The sequence below is a fragment of the Phyllosticta citribraziliensis genome, assembly GCF_038025025.1.
Source record: "Phyllosticta citribraziliensis strain CPC 17464 chromosome Unknown J3D65scaffold_15, whole genome shotgun sequence".
Classification (NCBI taxonomy): Eukaryota; Fungi; Ascomycota; class Dothideomycetes; order Botryosphaeriales; family Phyllostictaceae; genus Phyllosticta; species Phyllosticta citribraziliensis.
In genome coordinates this window covers 377,559-393,034 of record NW_027117352.1, presented here as the reverse complement: position 1 = coordinate 393,034, position 15,476 = coordinate 377,559, and the positions used below count along the sequence as shown (strand labels likewise).

The 15,476-nt window shown below is 59.3% G+C and overlaps 7 protein-coding genes across 7 annotated transcripts; 4 read left to right on the top strand and 3 right to left on the bottom strand.

Moving 5' to 3' along the window:
- Positions 1–23: 23 nt before the first annotated feature.
- Positions 24–422, bottom strand: J3D65DRAFT_672283 (mitochondrial distribution/morphology family 35/apoptosis; the record flags this gene model as incomplete). Its single annotated transcript, XM_066803470.1, has 4 exons — positions 24–125; positions 175–245; positions 293–330; positions 382–422. 4 exons carry the CDS (start codon positions 420–422, stop codon positions 24–26), a joined length of 252 nt encoding a protein of 83 aa, XP_066650260.1.
- A 134-nt stretch (positions 423–556) lies between these two features.
- Positions 557–3,619, top strand: J3D65DRAFT_579866 (exosome complex exonuclease-like protein Rrp6). Its single transcript, XM_066797697.1, has 3 exons — positions 557–1,276; positions 1,340–1,864; positions 1,916–3,619. Exons 1-3 carry the CDS (start codon positions 663–665, stop codon positions 3,252–3,254), a joined length of 2,478 nt encoding a protein of 825 aa, XP_066650259.1. The 5' UTR covers positions 557–662; the 3' UTR covers positions 3,255–3,619.
- A 1,696-nt stretch (positions 3,620–5,315) lies between these two features.
- On the top strand, positions 5,316–7,663 carry J3D65DRAFT_641557 (major facilitator superfamily domain-containing protein). The gene is made up of 5 exons (XM_066801901.1): positions 5,316–6,096; positions 6,215–6,297; positions 6,351–6,463; positions 6,515–6,817; positions 6,870–7,663. Exons 1-5 carry the CDS (start codon positions 5,582–5,584, stop codon positions 7,626–7,628), a joined length of 1,773 nt encoding a protein of 590 aa, XP_066650258.1. The 5' UTR covers positions 5,316–5,581; the 3' UTR covers positions 7,629–7,663.
- A 739-nt stretch (positions 7,664–8,402) lies between these two features.
- J3D65DRAFT_561806 (uncharacterized protein) lies at positions 8,403–9,161 on the bottom strand (the record flags this gene model as incomplete). The annotated part of the gene is made up of 2 exons (XM_066797531.1): positions 8,403–8,732; positions 8,784–9,161. 2 exons carry the CDS (start codon positions 9,159–9,161, stop codon positions 8,403–8,405), a joined length of 708 nt encoding a protein of 235 aa, XP_066650257.1.
- A 343-nt stretch (positions 9,162–9,504) lies between these two features.
- On the top strand, positions 9,505–10,400 carry J3D65DRAFT_648526 (Vps51/Vps67-domain-containing protein; the record flags this gene model as incomplete). Its single annotated transcript, XM_066802396.1, has 2 exons — positions 9,505–9,975; positions 10,029–10,400. The coding sequence occupies 2 exons, from the start codon at positions 9,505–9,507 to the stop codon at positions 10,398–10,400; spliced, it is 843 nt and encodes a 280-aa protein (XP_066650256.1).
- Positions 10,401–11,370: 970 nt separating this feature from the next.
- On the bottom strand, positions 11,371–13,827 carry J3D65DRAFT_662796 (uncharacterized protein). Its single transcript, XM_066802642.1, has 2 exons — positions 13,029–13,827; positions 11,371–12,979 (listed from the first exon to the last, which is right to left on the bottom strand). Exons 1-2 carry the CDS (start codon positions 13,428–13,430, stop codon positions 11,678–11,680), a joined length of 1,704 nt encoding a protein of 567 aa, XP_066650255.1. The 5' UTR covers positions 13,431–13,827; the 3' UTR covers positions 11,371–11,677.
- Positions 13,828–14,115: 288 nt separating this feature from the next.
- Positions 14,116–15,470, top strand: J3D65DRAFT_561957 (mitochondrial carrier domain-containing protein; the record flags this gene model as incomplete). The annotated part of the gene is made up of 2 exons (XM_066797541.1): positions 14,116–14,209; positions 14,269–15,470. The coding sequence occupies 2 exons, from the start codon at positions 14,116–14,118 to the stop codon at positions 15,468–15,470; spliced, it is 1,296 nt and encodes a 431-aa protein (XP_066650254.1).
- Between the last annotated feature and the right edge of the window lie 6 nt (positions 15,471–15,476).

The window sequence follows — 15,476 nt, the reverse complement described above, 5'->3', positions numbered from 1 at the left end:
ACACCTTGACATGACTGGTACAGCTAACGCCCAGAGTTGCCTCTCATGTGCTGGGCATCATTCTCGCGATTGCTCTCCCTCGCCTCATCTAACATGGTGTCGATGCCACGTTCCTTGAGGGCTTTCTGTCATAGCTGAGCTGCAGCACCGGCACCAAGATACAGAGCCACTTACACTCAAACAGCTCTTGTATTGTTTGAACAAGGGCTCGCACTCATCCGTGGTGGCGTTGCCACGCAGAAATTCTTCGGGCATGGTCAGCGCGGATCGCATCAAGGCAACAGGCACTCACTCTCGCTATACCACTTGAGAAAGCAGGTGTCGTATTTGCTGGACAACAGGTTAGACACAGCTATACAAATGCAAGCGGGGAAGACCCACTCTTTGACTTCGTTGCATTCTGGGGCGAGAGAGGCCGACATTGTGGTTGCAGGTGGGTACGGCTCGAGGCGTCGTCCACTTGCAAGGTGCGAGGGAGGTTTATCGATAGCTGGGGCCGCGCTAGTTATCCCAGAAACTTTGGCCGACGCGAAACTTGAACCCTCCATCGCCTGGCGCGCCACCGTTTGCAACCGCGAAAAGTCCCATTCACATCAGAACCCTCCATTGCTCTGGAATGACCTGACTGCCGCCCTCTACTGCACACCCAACATCTGGAGGCCATGGAAAACTTCTCCGAGTTCCAGAAAACCGCCTTCGAATCCCTTCTCGCGACCACCAACGACACGAGACAAATCTGCGAACAGGACCTGGGCTTCCACCGCTCCCTCGACCCGACCGTCGGCTCTGCGCTTGACAAGCAAAATGCGCGGCTTCTCGCTCTTGCGGAGCGTCTGCTCGGCAATGCGGCTGCGGGCTCGGAGGTTGTAGGTCCCCGACTCGAGGATACGGACGCCGTCGACGGCCAGTGGAGGGGGATTGTTGATGTAATCGATAGCTTGCTGGAACGGGCAGACACCAGCCTCGATGAGTACACGGGCATTGTCAAGAGGCTCACGCCCAGCAAGGAGCAGGTGGGTGCAAGCGCATCAGCAGCTGTCCCAGCTCACTCTGGAATGACGACGACGCAGTCCCCGGCAGCCCCCGCTTCGAAGCCTGGCGTTTTGGCCAAAATGTTCCGCAACCTAGACCTTCCCAAGCCTCAAAGTCTGTTTGAGCATGCACCGACAAATGACAAGAGCGAATTGTGGAAGCCACTTCTCACATCCAAGCCCCATGCAACGGTCCCGTTGGACCAAAGCCTTGTACTTGGTACCGGAGAAGATGGCCGCAGCCTGTTAGTAGCGACAAAAAAGAAGAAGAACAAAAAGCGAAAGCGCGACACTGACTCTCGACAAAGCTACCAGAACCCCTACACGACCGAGATTTCGAACTACCAATTCCCTCCCTCCGTTTACACCAAAGCCGACCCGATCCCGTATACGCCGTTTGAAAGCACGACCGCAACATTTGTAGATACCCCCGAGGCATTGGATGCCATGCTCGCGGAGCTCAAGAAGGAAAAAGTAATCGCAATCGACCTGGAGCACCACGATCAGCGCAGCTACATCGGCCTAGTCTCGCTCATGCAGATCAGCACTCGCGACAAGGACTGGGTAGTCGATACGTTGAAGCCGTGGAGGCGAAGGTTGGAATGTCTGAATGAGGTGTTTGCGGACCCCAGCATTGTCAAGGTCCTGCATGGTGCTTTCATGGACGTCATGTGGCTCCAGCGCGACCTTGGTCTCTACTTGGTCGGCCTCTTCGACACGTATCACGCGTGTCGTGCTTTGGGATACCCCCAGGCTAGCCTTGCATTTCTTCTTTCAAAATTCGTCAACTTTCAAGCTCAAAAGCAGTACCAGATGGCAGACTGGAGGATTCGGTAAGGAAGGACGCTGGAGCGTATGTGAAATTGGTACTGATTTTCTTGCAGACCCCTCCCGCAAGAGCTATTTGACTACGCTCGCTCAGATACCCACTTCCTTCTGTACATCTTCGACAACATGCGCAACGAACTCATCGACAAGTCCGACTTTTCCAATCCGGAAGAGGATCGCGTCCGACGGGTACAGGAAAAGTCAAAGGAGGAGTCGATGCAGGCTTACTCGAATCCCTCTTCGAATCCCGAAAATGGCAGCGGCTCCATGGGTTGGTACAGACAGCTGTACAAGAACCCGAACGCATTCAACAAGGAGCAGTTCTCGGTCTTCAAGGCGGTGCATGCGTGGCGAGATGCAGTGGCGCGGCAAGAGGACGAGGGCGTCCACTTCGTCCTGCCGAACCACATTCTTTTCAGCATCTCGCGTTCAATGCCAACAGACAAAGTCACCTTGTTCAACGTGGCTCCGTCTCTTTCGGGAATCGCTCGGCTGCGTGCCGACGAGATTGTCGGCACCGTGGTTCGTGCAAAAGAAGAGGGGGCCAACGGACCAGAGATGTGGGCGTTTTTCGGAGCCAAACCTCCCCAGTCCAACGCGCAAGCTGCAGCCAACGGCTTCCAGGCAATCGGCAACTCGCCGGCGTTCAAGGAGTTGAAAGCGTCGGCGACTCAGGACACGGGATCGCTGCGAGCCACTTTCTCAAACTTTTGGGGAAATCTCGCGCGCAGTGCATTTTCTCAGCGGCCGCGTCAGTACTCGACCGAGAGCGTCAGTTTGGCCGTGCCTCTACCGCCACTCACCGCCGAGGTGTTTGCGGATCCCAATGATGCGCCGGCGAAGCAAGAGAAGCCCGTTGATCCGGGTGCGCGCGCCGAGCACCAATTCGTCAAGGCCGAGGACCGGCCCACGCCCAAGGAGGAAGGCGATGGCGTCTTCACCGTCAAGCAACTGGGACGGAAGCGCAAGATTGGCGAGGTGGCCACGTCACAAGGCGAGACGGAACAGGCTGATTCATTGCACCAGCAAGGAGAGGCAGACGAGGAGCCAGTCGACCCGGAGCAGGCAGAAAAGACTCGCAAGAAGGCCGAGAAGCGGGCAGCGAAAAAGGCCAAAAAGCAGGCAAAGAAGGCAGCGGAGGAACAGCAGCAGGGAGAAGACGAAGACCAAGAGAACAGCGGGGACATGGATGTGGACGGCGGCGACGGCGAGGCGGAACAGCCGTTCGACTACGGCGCCGAAGCGTCGCTGCTCACGCCCAACGAGGGCGGGCCCAAGGACAAGAAGAAGCGCAAGAAGGAGTTCAATCCGTATGCCAAGGCGGCGGATGTACCGAAGGGAATGGGAAGGGTGCAGAAGGAGCGCGCGGGCAAGAGCGCGACGTTTATAAAGTGAACGTCATGCTGCGGTGGCATGGTGGTTTGGTGGTTGCGCACTGGTACTTGGGAGACGCATTCCTGAGGTCGTGGGCGGAGAGGGTTTGCTAGAGAGCGTGAATGCACACTGGCTTTGTAGTGGTGTTTATGGCGAGCTTTTTGACGGCTCAACGTTTTGCTTTGCTGCTGTTTTTCCGTAAGTTAGTTTTGCTTCATTTTTCCTGTCGCGGCTGCTGCTAGCATGCATGGCATTAGCATTGATTGGCATCTGTCGGCGTTGGTTGCTCTTCGTTGTGGCCTGCCCGTCTTTCGCAGATACTCCATGTACAAGACCAACGACGGCACACAAAAACTGTAGATACAGCATTGATTGAATGGCCAGCCTGCTGTCTGTCTTCTAGTCAATGGTCCACGAGGTGCCGAGTGAGCACCCATCGACGTCCGTGGCGTGCACCGCATGGCGCCAATCCGATTACCGCAACCAGCTAGCGCCCAGGCGCGCACTAGGCCTGACTCGACCGGCCAACCGCAGGCACAGCCCCTGGACGCGGTTGCATGAACTGAACTCAGCCGACGAGCCAAGCCAAGCCGGCCAGCTTACATGTACTTTGACCTTCGTTCTGTTCCCTTGCTACGCACGCTTTTAGACTTTGCGCTGGACAGGACAAAGGATACCTATGGGCAGGGCTGGTCGGTAAAGAACGGGACCGTCGCGCGTATCTATCCTCTTTTATTTTTCGTCGCTTCTATCTACATCCGTTGCCTGTCTGTTTGTCTGTCCCCTGCATTGCTTATTTTCAAGTCGTTTTCTTCGGCGCCTTCGTTGCTCGACTGCCTGGCTGACTGAAAGTCGGACGGGGCTTGTTGTTGTTGTTGTTGTTGTTGCTGCTGCTGCTGCAGGCCGCGGACAAAGAAAAGATACATATGCTGACGGCTGGCTAAGAAACGTACCTACCTGTCTGTCTGTCGCTTGCTCGGCTTCCGCTCTTGTTCGGCGTCGGCGGCTGAGCAGTGTCTGATTACCTATTGAGCGCCCGACTGAGAGGGAGGCGAAGCTTGTTCCCGTTGTCTCATCTCACTCACGCTTACTTGCACGCTGCGCTCGCCTTGGTTTCTCTTTCTTTCTGTCCGTCTGTCTCGCGCTGCTCCACAAACCGCACCGTCGTCCTCTGGCCACTCCTCCTTTTTTCGGCGCACTGCAGTCTTCTTCTACAACGCTCCCCGTCCTCTATCTTTCCGGCACCGTGCGATCTTGGTTGCGCCGCGCATCCTGACTTCGGTTGCGCACTCCGACCCGCCCGTCTGCCGCCAATCCACCCATCATCCAGGCGACAGGAATCTAGCTGAGCGAGCGGCCACGTTTGTTCAGCGGAAGCGGCTCGCCTCGCGACGCGACACCCGCGCGGCTGCTGCAGATCGCCCACCGCCGCCGCCACTCCTTCCGCTGCCTTCCGCAGGGTCCAGGCGGGACGCGTTCGCTCTATTTCTGGGCCGCCGAGTAGGCATTGAGGTACCGGAAGGTAGGTAGGCAGTCAGCCCTACCAACAGAGTCGCTTGCTGCGTGCGTGCGTGCGGGCGTGGTTGTTGGCGTTGCATTGACCAGCGGCGTCGACGGTTGTTGCGACGTTCCATCCAGTGCCGTCTCAGCTCGTCTCGTGGGTCTCCTCTGCTTGCTAGGTACCTAGCTCGCCGACTGTCTCCCATCTTGTGCTGCCATTGCTCACCGCCGAGCACCCCAGACGGACTCCATCGACGCGACCACAGCTGCCGTCGCCATGGCGCCCAAACTCAGCGCGGCCGCGGCGCTCGAGTACCATCCGGTGCCGCTGAATGAGGACGGCGACGACGATCGCGTTGGCCTGGGCAATGTGCTCGAAGTGGGGAACCAGGATGAAGAGGACGACATCGAGCTGGATGAGTTGAGAGGCGGTGTGTTGGGCGCTGGCGAAGGGATGGGGCTCGATGAGGAGGAGTATGGCGGGTGGGGGAGGAGGAGGAAACCTAAGGTGCGTGGACTTGAGTTTTCTTTTGCTGTTTTTTTGTTTGTTGGGGTTGAGGTGTTGGAAAGAAAGAAATGAGAGGGGAGGAGAGCAAGAGATGCGAGGATCTGAGGGTGGAGGTTGCGTACGTGGTACGGTGCCGTTGTGCTGGACTCGATGGCCTTGCTTGTGGCACTCGAGTCCCGGCATTCCAGCTTCCACCACCATCTACCCCATGCCCCGGACTCAGGAACCGTCACACACTTCCTCGCCAGATCCCCATGTCACCGATTCCAACCTCCCATCCCAATGGCACCATTGCGTCCAACCAACACCACCATGCTAACCCATCACGTGTCCACAGGTCATGTACCTGCTCATCTTCTTCCTAATGAACAGTCTCGCCTTCGGCATAACCGTCGTCCCGCGCATCAACATCTTCACCGGCCTCATCTGCCGCGAAGTGCTCCCGCTAACGTGGAAGCCCGACGGCGCCGATGGCAGCAGCGGCGCGACCGGCTCCTCCATCAACAGCAGCAGCAGCGGCACGACGACGACGACGACGACGGCCGAGGGCCCGCCTGCCGTCGTCGTCGGCGGCTTCAACCCGCAGTGCGCCACCGACGCCGTGTCCAGCGCGACGGCCGCCGTTGCGTCGATTGGCGGCGCCATTGGCGGCACGCTGTCCATGATCTCGGGGACGTGGCTGAGTGTGCTGTCGGATCGCATTGGCCGCGTCAAGGTCGTCATGTATTGCGCTGTTGTGCTGCTCGTGGCGGAGGCTATGCTGATTGTGTTGGCGGAGGCGGCGGGGAAGGGTGATACTCTGGCGCCTTTTGGGTATCGATGGCTTTGGTTGGTTTGGATAGTTGATGGACTGAGGTTGGTTCCTCCCTATTCTCTTCTTCCTTCAATTCCCCCCTGGTTGTGACGTTGGGCCCTTGGCGTCTCTCGTCTGGTTTATGAGTTTCAGGGGTCTTCGTGCTGACGGGCTTTGCAGTGGATCTTTTTCAACAATCATGTCAATGGCTGCTGCATACATCAGCGACACTGAGCCCGAGGATAGACGAAATGTTCAGCAAGGTACGCGCAATTCGATTATTCGGGTAGCCAAGAAGTACTGACGATCCCGGCAGGTAGAGTGCACGGTGTCTTGTTCATCGGCATAGCAGTTGGGCCTGCTCTCTCCAGCGTAATTCTGAAAGCGAGTGGCCAAGAGTCGCCGCTCCTGGTCTTCTACATTTGCATCGTAAGACGACCAGTTTGCCATATACAGATCCCAATGCTCATGTTAAAGCAGATCGTGCGCACCATGTCCGTCTTCTACCTCTTCTTCTGCGTCCCGGAGAGCTTGCCGAGGAAACGCATTGAAGATTTCAGCCTTCGAACGATCTTTCCGTGGCAGCAGTCAGGCTCCAAGAGCTTCAGCATCAAGGACAAGATTGGCAAGCTGAATCCGACAAAGTGGCTCGACAAGATGGCTCCGCCTGTCCTCATCGGCAGTGCGGCACTCCGTCGCAACATTAAGATTCTCGTTGCTGTCAACGTCATTTGCTACGCGGGAGCCGTCTCGGCCGGCGAAGTCTTGATTCTCTATCCTCAGGTAAGCAGTCTAGGACTTGTGCTATGACAGTGCCGTGCTAATCATCCTCCAGATGGTGTTCAAATGGGGCAATCTCGAAAACAACTACTTCATGTCCGTCATCAACGCCTTCCGCGCCGCCGTCTCCTGGCTCGGCATCCCAATGCTCATCTTCCTCTTCCGCAAACCGCGCCAGCTGCTGCCGCACCACGTCGCCAAACCTTCGCCGCCAACGACTGGGTCCCCTTCTTCGTCGTCGACGATCCCAGACACGCCGCCCACTGGCGCCACTGGCACCCCCAACAGCTCCGCCTCCGACTCGCCGCACCTGAATCTCGCCTCGCCCGCCCCGCTCCTTGATGACGGAGATGCCCCTCCAGTACTAGCAGCAGCAGCAGCAACAGAACCAGGCGACCCCATCCCGCCGCAAAACCTCTACAACCCATGCCCGGGCCCCGACGCGCTAGACCGACACCTGATCCTCACGGCGCTCCTCTTCGACATATTCGGCTACAGCGGCTACGCGCTGTCGCCCAACGGGGTGCTCTTCACGCTGTGCGGCGCGCTGGCGGCCTTCGGCGCCATCGGGCTGTCGACGACCGAGGCGGCGCTCACCAAGCACGTCGCGCGCCACCGCGTCGGCCTGCTCATGGGCGGCCTCGGCGTGCTGCAGGCCTTCGTCCGCATCGTCGCGCCCGCCGCCGTCAACGCCGTCTATGCGTCCAGCGTGGCGTGGTGGCCTGGCTTGGCTTTTTTGGTTGTCGCCGGGCTGTTGGGCTTTGGTGTTGCCATGACCGGGTGGGTGAGGGTGCTGGATACGAGGGAGGGATGATGATGGTGGTCGGTGGTTGAGGGATGGGATTGAGCGGGTTGGAGCGGGTTGGAGCGGGTTGGGTTGGGTTGGGTTGGCGTTATGGGCGTGTGGCGCGGCGGTGTCTTTTGAGCTATCTGCTTTCCTATATCACTGTATGGACGGTAGAGTGTAGTATCAACGGGACGAGCTTCAAACTCCAAGGACGCAATGTACGCAGCTAGAATTCTCATAGACCATTCATTCCTCACCTCGTTCGAACAACACGTACCATATAATGCGCAAAACGCGCCACTCCCTCATCGCCCCCCATCAGCCGCGCCTGTGGACTCGGTCCATTGGCGTGATGGGATGGGGGGCAAACCTCAGCTGCAACTCGCCGCAGCTAACACCTGCCCCCGGCAGGTGTTCGATCCTGGAGCCCGGCACACATCGACAAATCCGACGGACCTCGCCAAACCTCGCCAAAAACCTCGACAATAAACCCGCCTCTCCCCTGTCCGGGGGGGAGAGGAGAGGGTTTGATAACCCGCGGGACGCCGCGGGTGAAGTTTTGCTCTTTTGTTGGCCTGCGCCTACTACCGCTGCTACCGCTGCTGCTCTCGTTCTTTTGGATGTCTTGATGGACTGCGTACCGCGATGGTAGAGCTGCGCATTCTTTTTGCTTAATGGGGAGACTCGTGGGTGGTGGGTGCTGGGCTACGGATCGATTCTTTTACTTCGCCATCACCGTGCTGAGTTCGCCAAACACTTCGCGCCCTATTGCTATCCTTTCTCGCCACAACCATCCCGCTCTCAATTCCGCGCTGCCTCGTCCATCTTCGCCGCCTCCTTGAGCCGCTCCATCCGCCCTTCATGCCACGCCTTGTGCAGCGCGTCCACCTTGCCGCCCAGCGTCGTCGTCGTCTTTGGCTCGAGCAGCAGCATGCCGCGCGCCACGACGACGTTCCGCAAGACCAGCTTCGCGCCGATGCCCATGTGCGTTCCTACTCCGTTGATGGCGAAGAGCTCGAAGCCGTACGCCCGCGTGCCCGCCGCGTCGGTGACGAGCAGCTTGTGCGGCCCGCGGTTCGCGGTAGCAGCCACAGCGTTGCCACCACCACCGGCAGCGTGAGCGCCACCCTGCTGCGTCTGCGTCTGCGTCTGCGCCGAGCCTTCCTGGCCGCCGCCTTCGACGTCGACGACGCGGATGATTTCGCGGCCTTTGGTCGTCTCGCCGCGCGCCTGCGCCTCCAGCTCCTCGACCTGGCTCCAGCGGCTACGGCCCACGTCTTCGACGTCTAGCACTTGCACGACGAGCGGGCCGGGCAGGATGCGCTGCTTGGCGGTGCCGTCGAGGATGTTGGGCGGGAACGTCGAGCTGCTGCTGCGCGCAAGCGACGACGTGATGTCGGATGCCAGCAGCCGGAACAGCGCGGTCTGCTTGATGGCGGCGGGCGCGGTGGTCGGGCGTACGGTCGACAGGAAGGCGGATAGCCATTGCGGTGTCGGGTGGAGCCCTTTGGATGCGAGGTGCGTTGTAATTTCTTGGTTGAGGTTGATGTGCTGCGACATGGTGGATGAGTGGGCGTCGCGCGGTCCGGTGCGTGTCAAATCGGTAGAAGGGTGTCTGGCATCGTTGGCGGATCTTTTGACGCGTCAACGGCTCGGTTCTAGAGTCGTGGTGGTCGAGCAACGCGTAAATGTGGTGTTTGGTCACTTCTTTGACGTCGTTTTTAGGTGTCTGCGAGTCATGCACGCCAGCCCTACCACGCCGCTACCCCTGCACGTCATCCCTCCAACCGACCGAGCTTCCTTGAACCTCGATGCCAGCCGCCTTCCAAGCTCAACAGCTTCCAACCCTCCGCCTTCGCCTCTACCGCGCTCTCCACAGCAGCAACAGCCACCAGCACCTATAATGTCGACGATAGCTTCGCCGCGCCAATCCTCCTCCATTCGCTCCCCGTCCAGCACCCGCACCTCGCTCGAAGTGCCCTCGCGCTCCAACTCGCTCCGCAGCACCTCGAAAACGCGCCCGCCGCGGGCCCGCGACCGCACCGCGCTGCGCGACTACTACAACCTCAAGTCGCCGCTGACGCCGACGTCCGACCCGTCGTCGACGTTTGCTGCAGCTCCTCCGACGCCCGGGCTCGGCCGCGGCGGCGGGTTCGAGGCGGTCAAAGAAGAGGTCGAGGCGAGCGAGCTCGACAGGCCCGGCTTCGACGCCGAAGCGTACGTCAAGGAGGTGCTGGGCAAGGAGGGGCTGGAGGGCGTGTTGAAGGTTGAGGCCGGGCTGGTGGCGCAGGTCAAGGGGCTGGATGGCGAGCGCAAGGCGCTGGTGTACGACAACTACTCGAAGCTGATTGCGGCGACGGAGACGATTAAAAAGGTATGCATTGCTTGCCACTGCACATGGTATGAAGGCTAACGCGTGTCTGCCAGATGCGCACCAACATGGACCCCCTCACGCCGCACACGTCAACCCTGGGACCAGCCATCGCGCACATCGCCGAGACGGCGACGGCGCTGTCCGTCTCCATCATCGAGCACGCCGTCCCACCCCATCGCATCAAGTCACCGTCGCCGCCCGGCATCGTCGACGACAAGGAGCGCCAGCGGCAGACGGTGCGCTGGGTTCTGGACACGCCGCGCCGGCTGCGCTCCAAAGTCGCACGCGGCGACAAGCCCGCTGCGGCGCAGGAGTTTGAAGAAGTCGAGGCGCTGTTGCGGAAGTGGGAGGGTGTCAAGGGCGTCGATGAGTTAAGGAAGGAGTGTCGAGAGGCGCTCGCGGCGGGGACCAAGGACGTGGATTGAGTTGTGAGGGCCCTTGGCGGTCTGCATCACCCACCTACATCGGCCTTGGGCGTCGGGAGATGTGTGCATCCTCACGCCAAACCGGTCCAAGGCGTACTGTATTGTACACTCTCCTGCGCAACGGCCGAAGAAGAATCCGCATCAAATCCCGCGACTTTGTCAACAAAGGCCCCTCGATTCAGCCATCACCCACCACCATCAGCAAATAAACTGGATCAACCAACCAACCAACCAACCAACCAACCAACCAAACCCCCACAACTTCCCCATCCCCATACCCATCCTCCCGCTCAAACCACACCCAAAGCAGCAAAGCGCCTCGCCCCTCTACGTTCAAAGTTGGCCGTCGACGGCAGCCAGAATCGCTCGTTGTATAACTACAACACCGGCGCGTTGCCTGGTTGTCTTTTTTCGTGGGCTAGGCTGGATGGCGCTGCCGTAGTCGAAGTATGGCTAAAAGACACTCGCACAGAGCCGCTTTGCTTACCTGGCGCGGCGCGGCGGCGGCGGCGGCGGCGGCGGCGGGAAAAGCGCGGTATAGGCAAGGAAGGGAATGGGTCGAGCGGCAGGGGGTCGTCACTTGGGATGGGACTGATGAGGTGCGGTGGGGCTAGGTGCGCTTTGAGGGCACACTTGACAGCTGTACTCGGTTCAGTTTCGCAGAGCAGCGCCTTGGCCGATTGATGCGCTACGTACGTACCCACGGGTACAGCAGGCAGCATGAGCAAGTTTCGGCAGAGAAGACACTCAGGGCTAGGGCTATTAAACGGCCCGTGATATAAGCGTTGGATGCAGGGACCCGTCTGGCCTGCCTGACCCGTCCCTTTTGGCAGGGGAAACGCGGCGTTGGCTGATTGAGCGTCGGCGGCTGACAAGGAAGGCGGTGTGCTGGAGTGTTTGAGTTGTGGATAGGTGGGCTTGTTTCAGATGGTTTCTGGAAAGCGTGCGGAAGGAGGGGAGGTTTGAGGTTGGGTCTATAAGTTGCATTGTAGGTTGTTCATTTGGTGGTTTGTACAGTACACATAGGGGACTACTCTGTGTGAGTAAGTGAGTGTCTACATACATGTATGTCTATCAGAACGAAGGAAAAAAAGACCGTCGCATTTCTGACACCTAACCCGCTGAAAAGACCAGCCCAAATTTGCAATCACCCAACTCCACGCCAGACAGCGCCAACGCAGACCACCGTCATCACCACCTCACCTCACACCTCACGACTCCTCCCCAACTAACCACAACTACACCACACTCCCTTCCCCTCTCCACCCACCATCCCCTCACGACCAACTCTTAACCCTACTCCAGTAAAACGGCTTGTCGTTCTTGAGCCCAAACTCGGCCCAATCGTCCGTCAGGCGGTTGTAGCTCCAGTAGCCCAGCCAGCTCAGCTTGTTGTTGCGCGGCGCCGTCTTGCCCGCGCTGCCCAGCGCCAGCGCCATGCGGTAGATGTAGCGCGGCCGCACGCCCGCCGTCTCGACGTGCAGCGTGCCTTCGGGCTCGGGCGCGCTGACGGACGAGTCGGCGGCCGGGGAGGCGAATAGTGGCTGCTGTTGTTGCTGGGGTGCGTCAGGATGTGCGGAGGTGGTGGAGGTGTTGGGTGATTTGTTGGGGGAGGCAGGGTCGGAGGAGGACGAGAGCAGCGGGTCGATGGCGTCGACGCCGTGTTCGGGCCCGGACAGCCGCCAGCGGCCCGGCAGCGCGTCTTTCATGACGACCTGCGGCAGCGCCGAGTGCGCGTGCGCGCCGTTGCGGCCGTGCAGGTAGTCCTTGGTCAAGTGCGGGACGACGTCGTGCGGCTCGGCCGTCGTGAGCAGCGCGATGCAGGTGCCGTCGCGGAAGAGGCGCAGGTAGCGGTAGTACGTCACGATGAGGACGGGCGAGCTCCAGCTGAGCGAGTTGGACTGGTTGGCACCTGGCCGCGTATAGTTGACGCAGGAGATGTAGCAGCCGCTGAAGCGCACGCGTGGCCGCGAGCGGAAGAGGGCGCGGAAGTTGGGATAGGGGGTTGGGACCATGGGAAGGGTGTGCAGAGCCGTTTCGACGAACTTTGCCGTTTCTCTGGCTTCCTCCTCTTCTTGCTCTGGGAGACCTTTGAAGCTGGAGAGGAGGCGCCCGCCTTCGCCGTCGTCTCCTACGGGAGAGCCGTCGAGCTTGCGTGCCCAGCGGTAGTGCATGCCCGTAAAACCAAACTCTTTGCTCAGTGAAAGTCGCCGCCAGATGCTGTCTTCAGTCATGACGAGGTACGCCAGGCGTTTGCATACTTGGGACAGTCTCCCCAGCTCTGCGACATCGTCCATCGCAACGTGGAGGAGGATCTGTGCCAAAAGCTCCTCTGGAAGATCCGCAATAGGACATGGTGGTGGCGGCGACAGGTCCGTAGGCGGCTCCACACCAGGGATAGATAGCGCGGAGAAAGATGATATGAGGTCCGTCAGAGACGAAGGGACGCCGGCTAGTGAGTGGTGGGCAGTGTTTGGAACCGTGACGGAGGCATTCGAGGGGTTGGGATTGCTTGGTTTAGGAAATGCGGCCGCAGGAAAATGCTTCTTCCTGTATATTTCTTGCACAGCGTCATCCAGCTACAACAAAATTAGCCAGTTGTGTATGATGATTGAGTCGGAAGTCTACCTTGAATGCCCTTCTGTACAAGTTCAAGCTGTCTCCCAATTTTCCCTGCGCCTCCCTCTTGACCGCCTCCTCATAGTGCTCCAATGCAGATTCCGGGACTTTGGCCTGCGGCGGTGCTGGCTCGTTCAATTTCCGTCCCGATTCCTTCTCCCCGAGGTCATGGTATGCGTGAGGCTCCGCCTCGTCGATCCCCTCGCGGCGTTCCTGGTGGGCTGCAGTGGCCGGTGCCTTGTTCCGACGTGATGATTGCGCTTTGCTGGACGAAGCTTGCGCAGGGGCGCCAGTCGTCTGCGATGGACCAGCCTTTTGCTTTGTGCGTGCTTGGACTTCCTCTCGCCATTTCCGCCGGAATGACTCAAGTTCAGCTTCCGTGGCCGTGGCGGGGTTGATTGGGTCGGCCATGGGAGCGAGCTACAGTGTTCACGAGGGCAGTTCTCCAACGACGGTCGAAGTTAGGCTTATGCGTACAGGAAGGCGAGGGTGGAGGTTTTGAGTAAGCGTTGCAAGGATGAAGGTGCTTGAGATGGTCGACGACTACGCAAAGGCAAATGGGGTTAATGACTGCTATCGCCGGCACGTTATCTGGGGGGAAAGTCGTGGCCGGCGTCTCTCGGCGCAGGACGCGGACCTGAGGGTTTGCAGGAGCAGACCGGGTGCGAATTGACGTCTGGCGGCCGATCTGCACAGAACCAATTGTGTGTGGCGCGGCGAGGCGAGGGCGCCGTATCTCTAGTCTCACGGGCGATGGAGTCGTGGTTGAGGTGAAGGAACCAGGACAGGACTCGGCTGTAATGCCGCATCTGGGCGCGTCATAGAAAAGTAGCCGACCAACTCACCTCTGCTCCTCCCAGCGCCCTTCGTGTCCCTCGTCTCTCTCTCCTTCTGCGTCCAACTATCGACGCCTCCGGTTTCCTCCCCTCAGCATGCGCACAGTCTCCCGGTAGCCCCACGATCGCGCTTTGTATCGGTCTCCACTGGACCCTCCCTCTCAATGGCCGCCGATACCGCACGCGCTGCGGCCAGCGCCACCACAGGTCAACCTCACGACAGAATACCTCCCCGTCCTGATGCTACACACCCATCAACCATGCCTGCCGAGGAGAATGAAGCCCCAGACGACATTTCCCTCACGCAAAAGATGCTGTCGGCCGTCACCGGCAGCGTCTTGACCTCTCTTTTAGGTATTTCGCCCCTCTGTTATCATCTTTGTCCAGAGCTCGTAGCTAACCCCGGAGCCCAGTGACGCCCCTCGATGTTGTTCGCGTTCGCCTCCAAGCTCAAAGCCATCCTCCTGCTGCCTCGAAAAGTGCACGCCCTCGCCCTGTCCCCGTACTTTCTTCCCTTAATCCCGCGCAACCTCACTTTTCCAACATACCCCCGAACCTGGGTGTGACGGCCTGCTGTCGCGAAGTCTTTTGGGTCACAAATAATGCTTCCTACTGTGTAGCGGGTCCAACCACGGTTCCGACCACTGTGCCCACCAGCGCAAAGTCCTGCGCTGTAGAGGAGACGCAGCGCAAGACATTCAACTCGACATTCGACGGCTTGCGCAAGATAGCACGCAATGAAGGCCCACGCACGCTCTGGAGAGGACTGTCTCCCACGCTGGTCATGACAATCCCCGCCAATGTCATCTACTTTGCGGGCTACGACTGGTTGCGGACCTCCAACCAATCCCCAATCAAGCGCAACTTTTCCGACTCGTACTCTCCTCTCGTCGCCGGTAGTACTGCGCGCATCGTCGCTGCCATAGCAGTGTCTCCGATTGAAATGTTCCGCACCCGCATGCAAGCCGCACACACAAATCACGCAAATTCGACAGGCAGTCACTTCAGAGATACCCTTCACGGCGTCCGCGATCTTGTTCGAGAATCTGGTTGGACCAGCTTATGGCGCGGCCTTGGTCTGACGCTTTGGCGCGATGTTCCATTCTCTGCCATATACTGGTGGGGCTATGAGACTGGACGCAATATCCTTACGGACGAGCGTGAACGGAAACGTGGTCGGGAAATCGACAGACTCGGGCCAGGAGCATTGAGGAGTAGGGGCCGGAGCAGGAGCAAAAGCCGGGGCGAGGAAGACCACACAGCAACATTGGTGGACAGCTTCGTCGCCGGTGCGTCCTCAGGGGCCGTCGCTGCGTTTGTCACGACGCCATTTGACGTCGGTAAGACAAGGCAGCAAGTGGTCCGTCATGCTGGGGGTCCAAAGACATCTGCCCAGGGAGCTGCTGTCGCCGAAGTTTTCAAGCCGGAGGAACAGTCCATGCCTCGATTCCTATGGCACATATTCAAGGAACAAGGATTCCCAGGTCTCTTCCGAGGATGGGCAGCTCGCTGTCTCAAAGTGGCCCCCGCTTGCGCGATTATGATTTCCACCTACGAAGTCGGTAAAAAGATGGCAGGAGATGTGAACGAGCGACGAGGCGAGAGGAGGCACTGAGCATTA

Bases quoted from the DNA above. Each gene is read 5' to 3' on its own strand.
- J3D65DRAFT_579866 (XM_066797697.1), top strand. From the start codon at position 663: ATGGAAAACTTCTCCGAGTTCCAGAAAACCGCCTTCGAATCCCTTCTC. The intron at 1,277-1,339 runs GTTAGTAGCGAC...CTCTCGACAAAG, and splicing joins GGAGAAGATGGCCGCAGCCT to CTACCAGAACCCCTACACGA. The intron at 1,865-1,915 runs GTAAGGAAGGAC...ATTTTCTTGCAG, and splicing joins ATGGCAGACTGGAGGATTCG to ACCCCTCCCGCAAGAGCTAT.
- J3D65DRAFT_662796 (XM_066802642.1), bottom strand. From the start codon at position 13,430: ATGGCCGACCCAATCAACCCCGCCACGGCCACGGAAGCTGAACTTGAG. The intron at 12,980-13,028 runs GTAGACTTCCGA...ATTTTGTTGTAG, and splicing joins TGTACAGAAGGGCATTCAAG to CTGGATGACGCTGTGCAAGA.
- J3D65DRAFT_641557 (XM_066801901.1), top strand. From the start codon at position 5,582: ATGTACCTGCTCATCTTCTTCCTAATGAACAGTCTCGCCTTCGGCATA. The intron at 6,097-6,214 runs GTTGGTTCCTCC...CGGGCTTTGCAG, and splicing joins TGGATAGTTGATGGACTGAG to TGGATCTTTTTCAACAATCA. The intron at 6,464-6,514 runs GTAAGACGACCA...ATGTTAAAGCAG, and splicing joins TGGTCTTCTACATTTGCATC to ATCGTGCGCACCATGTCCGT.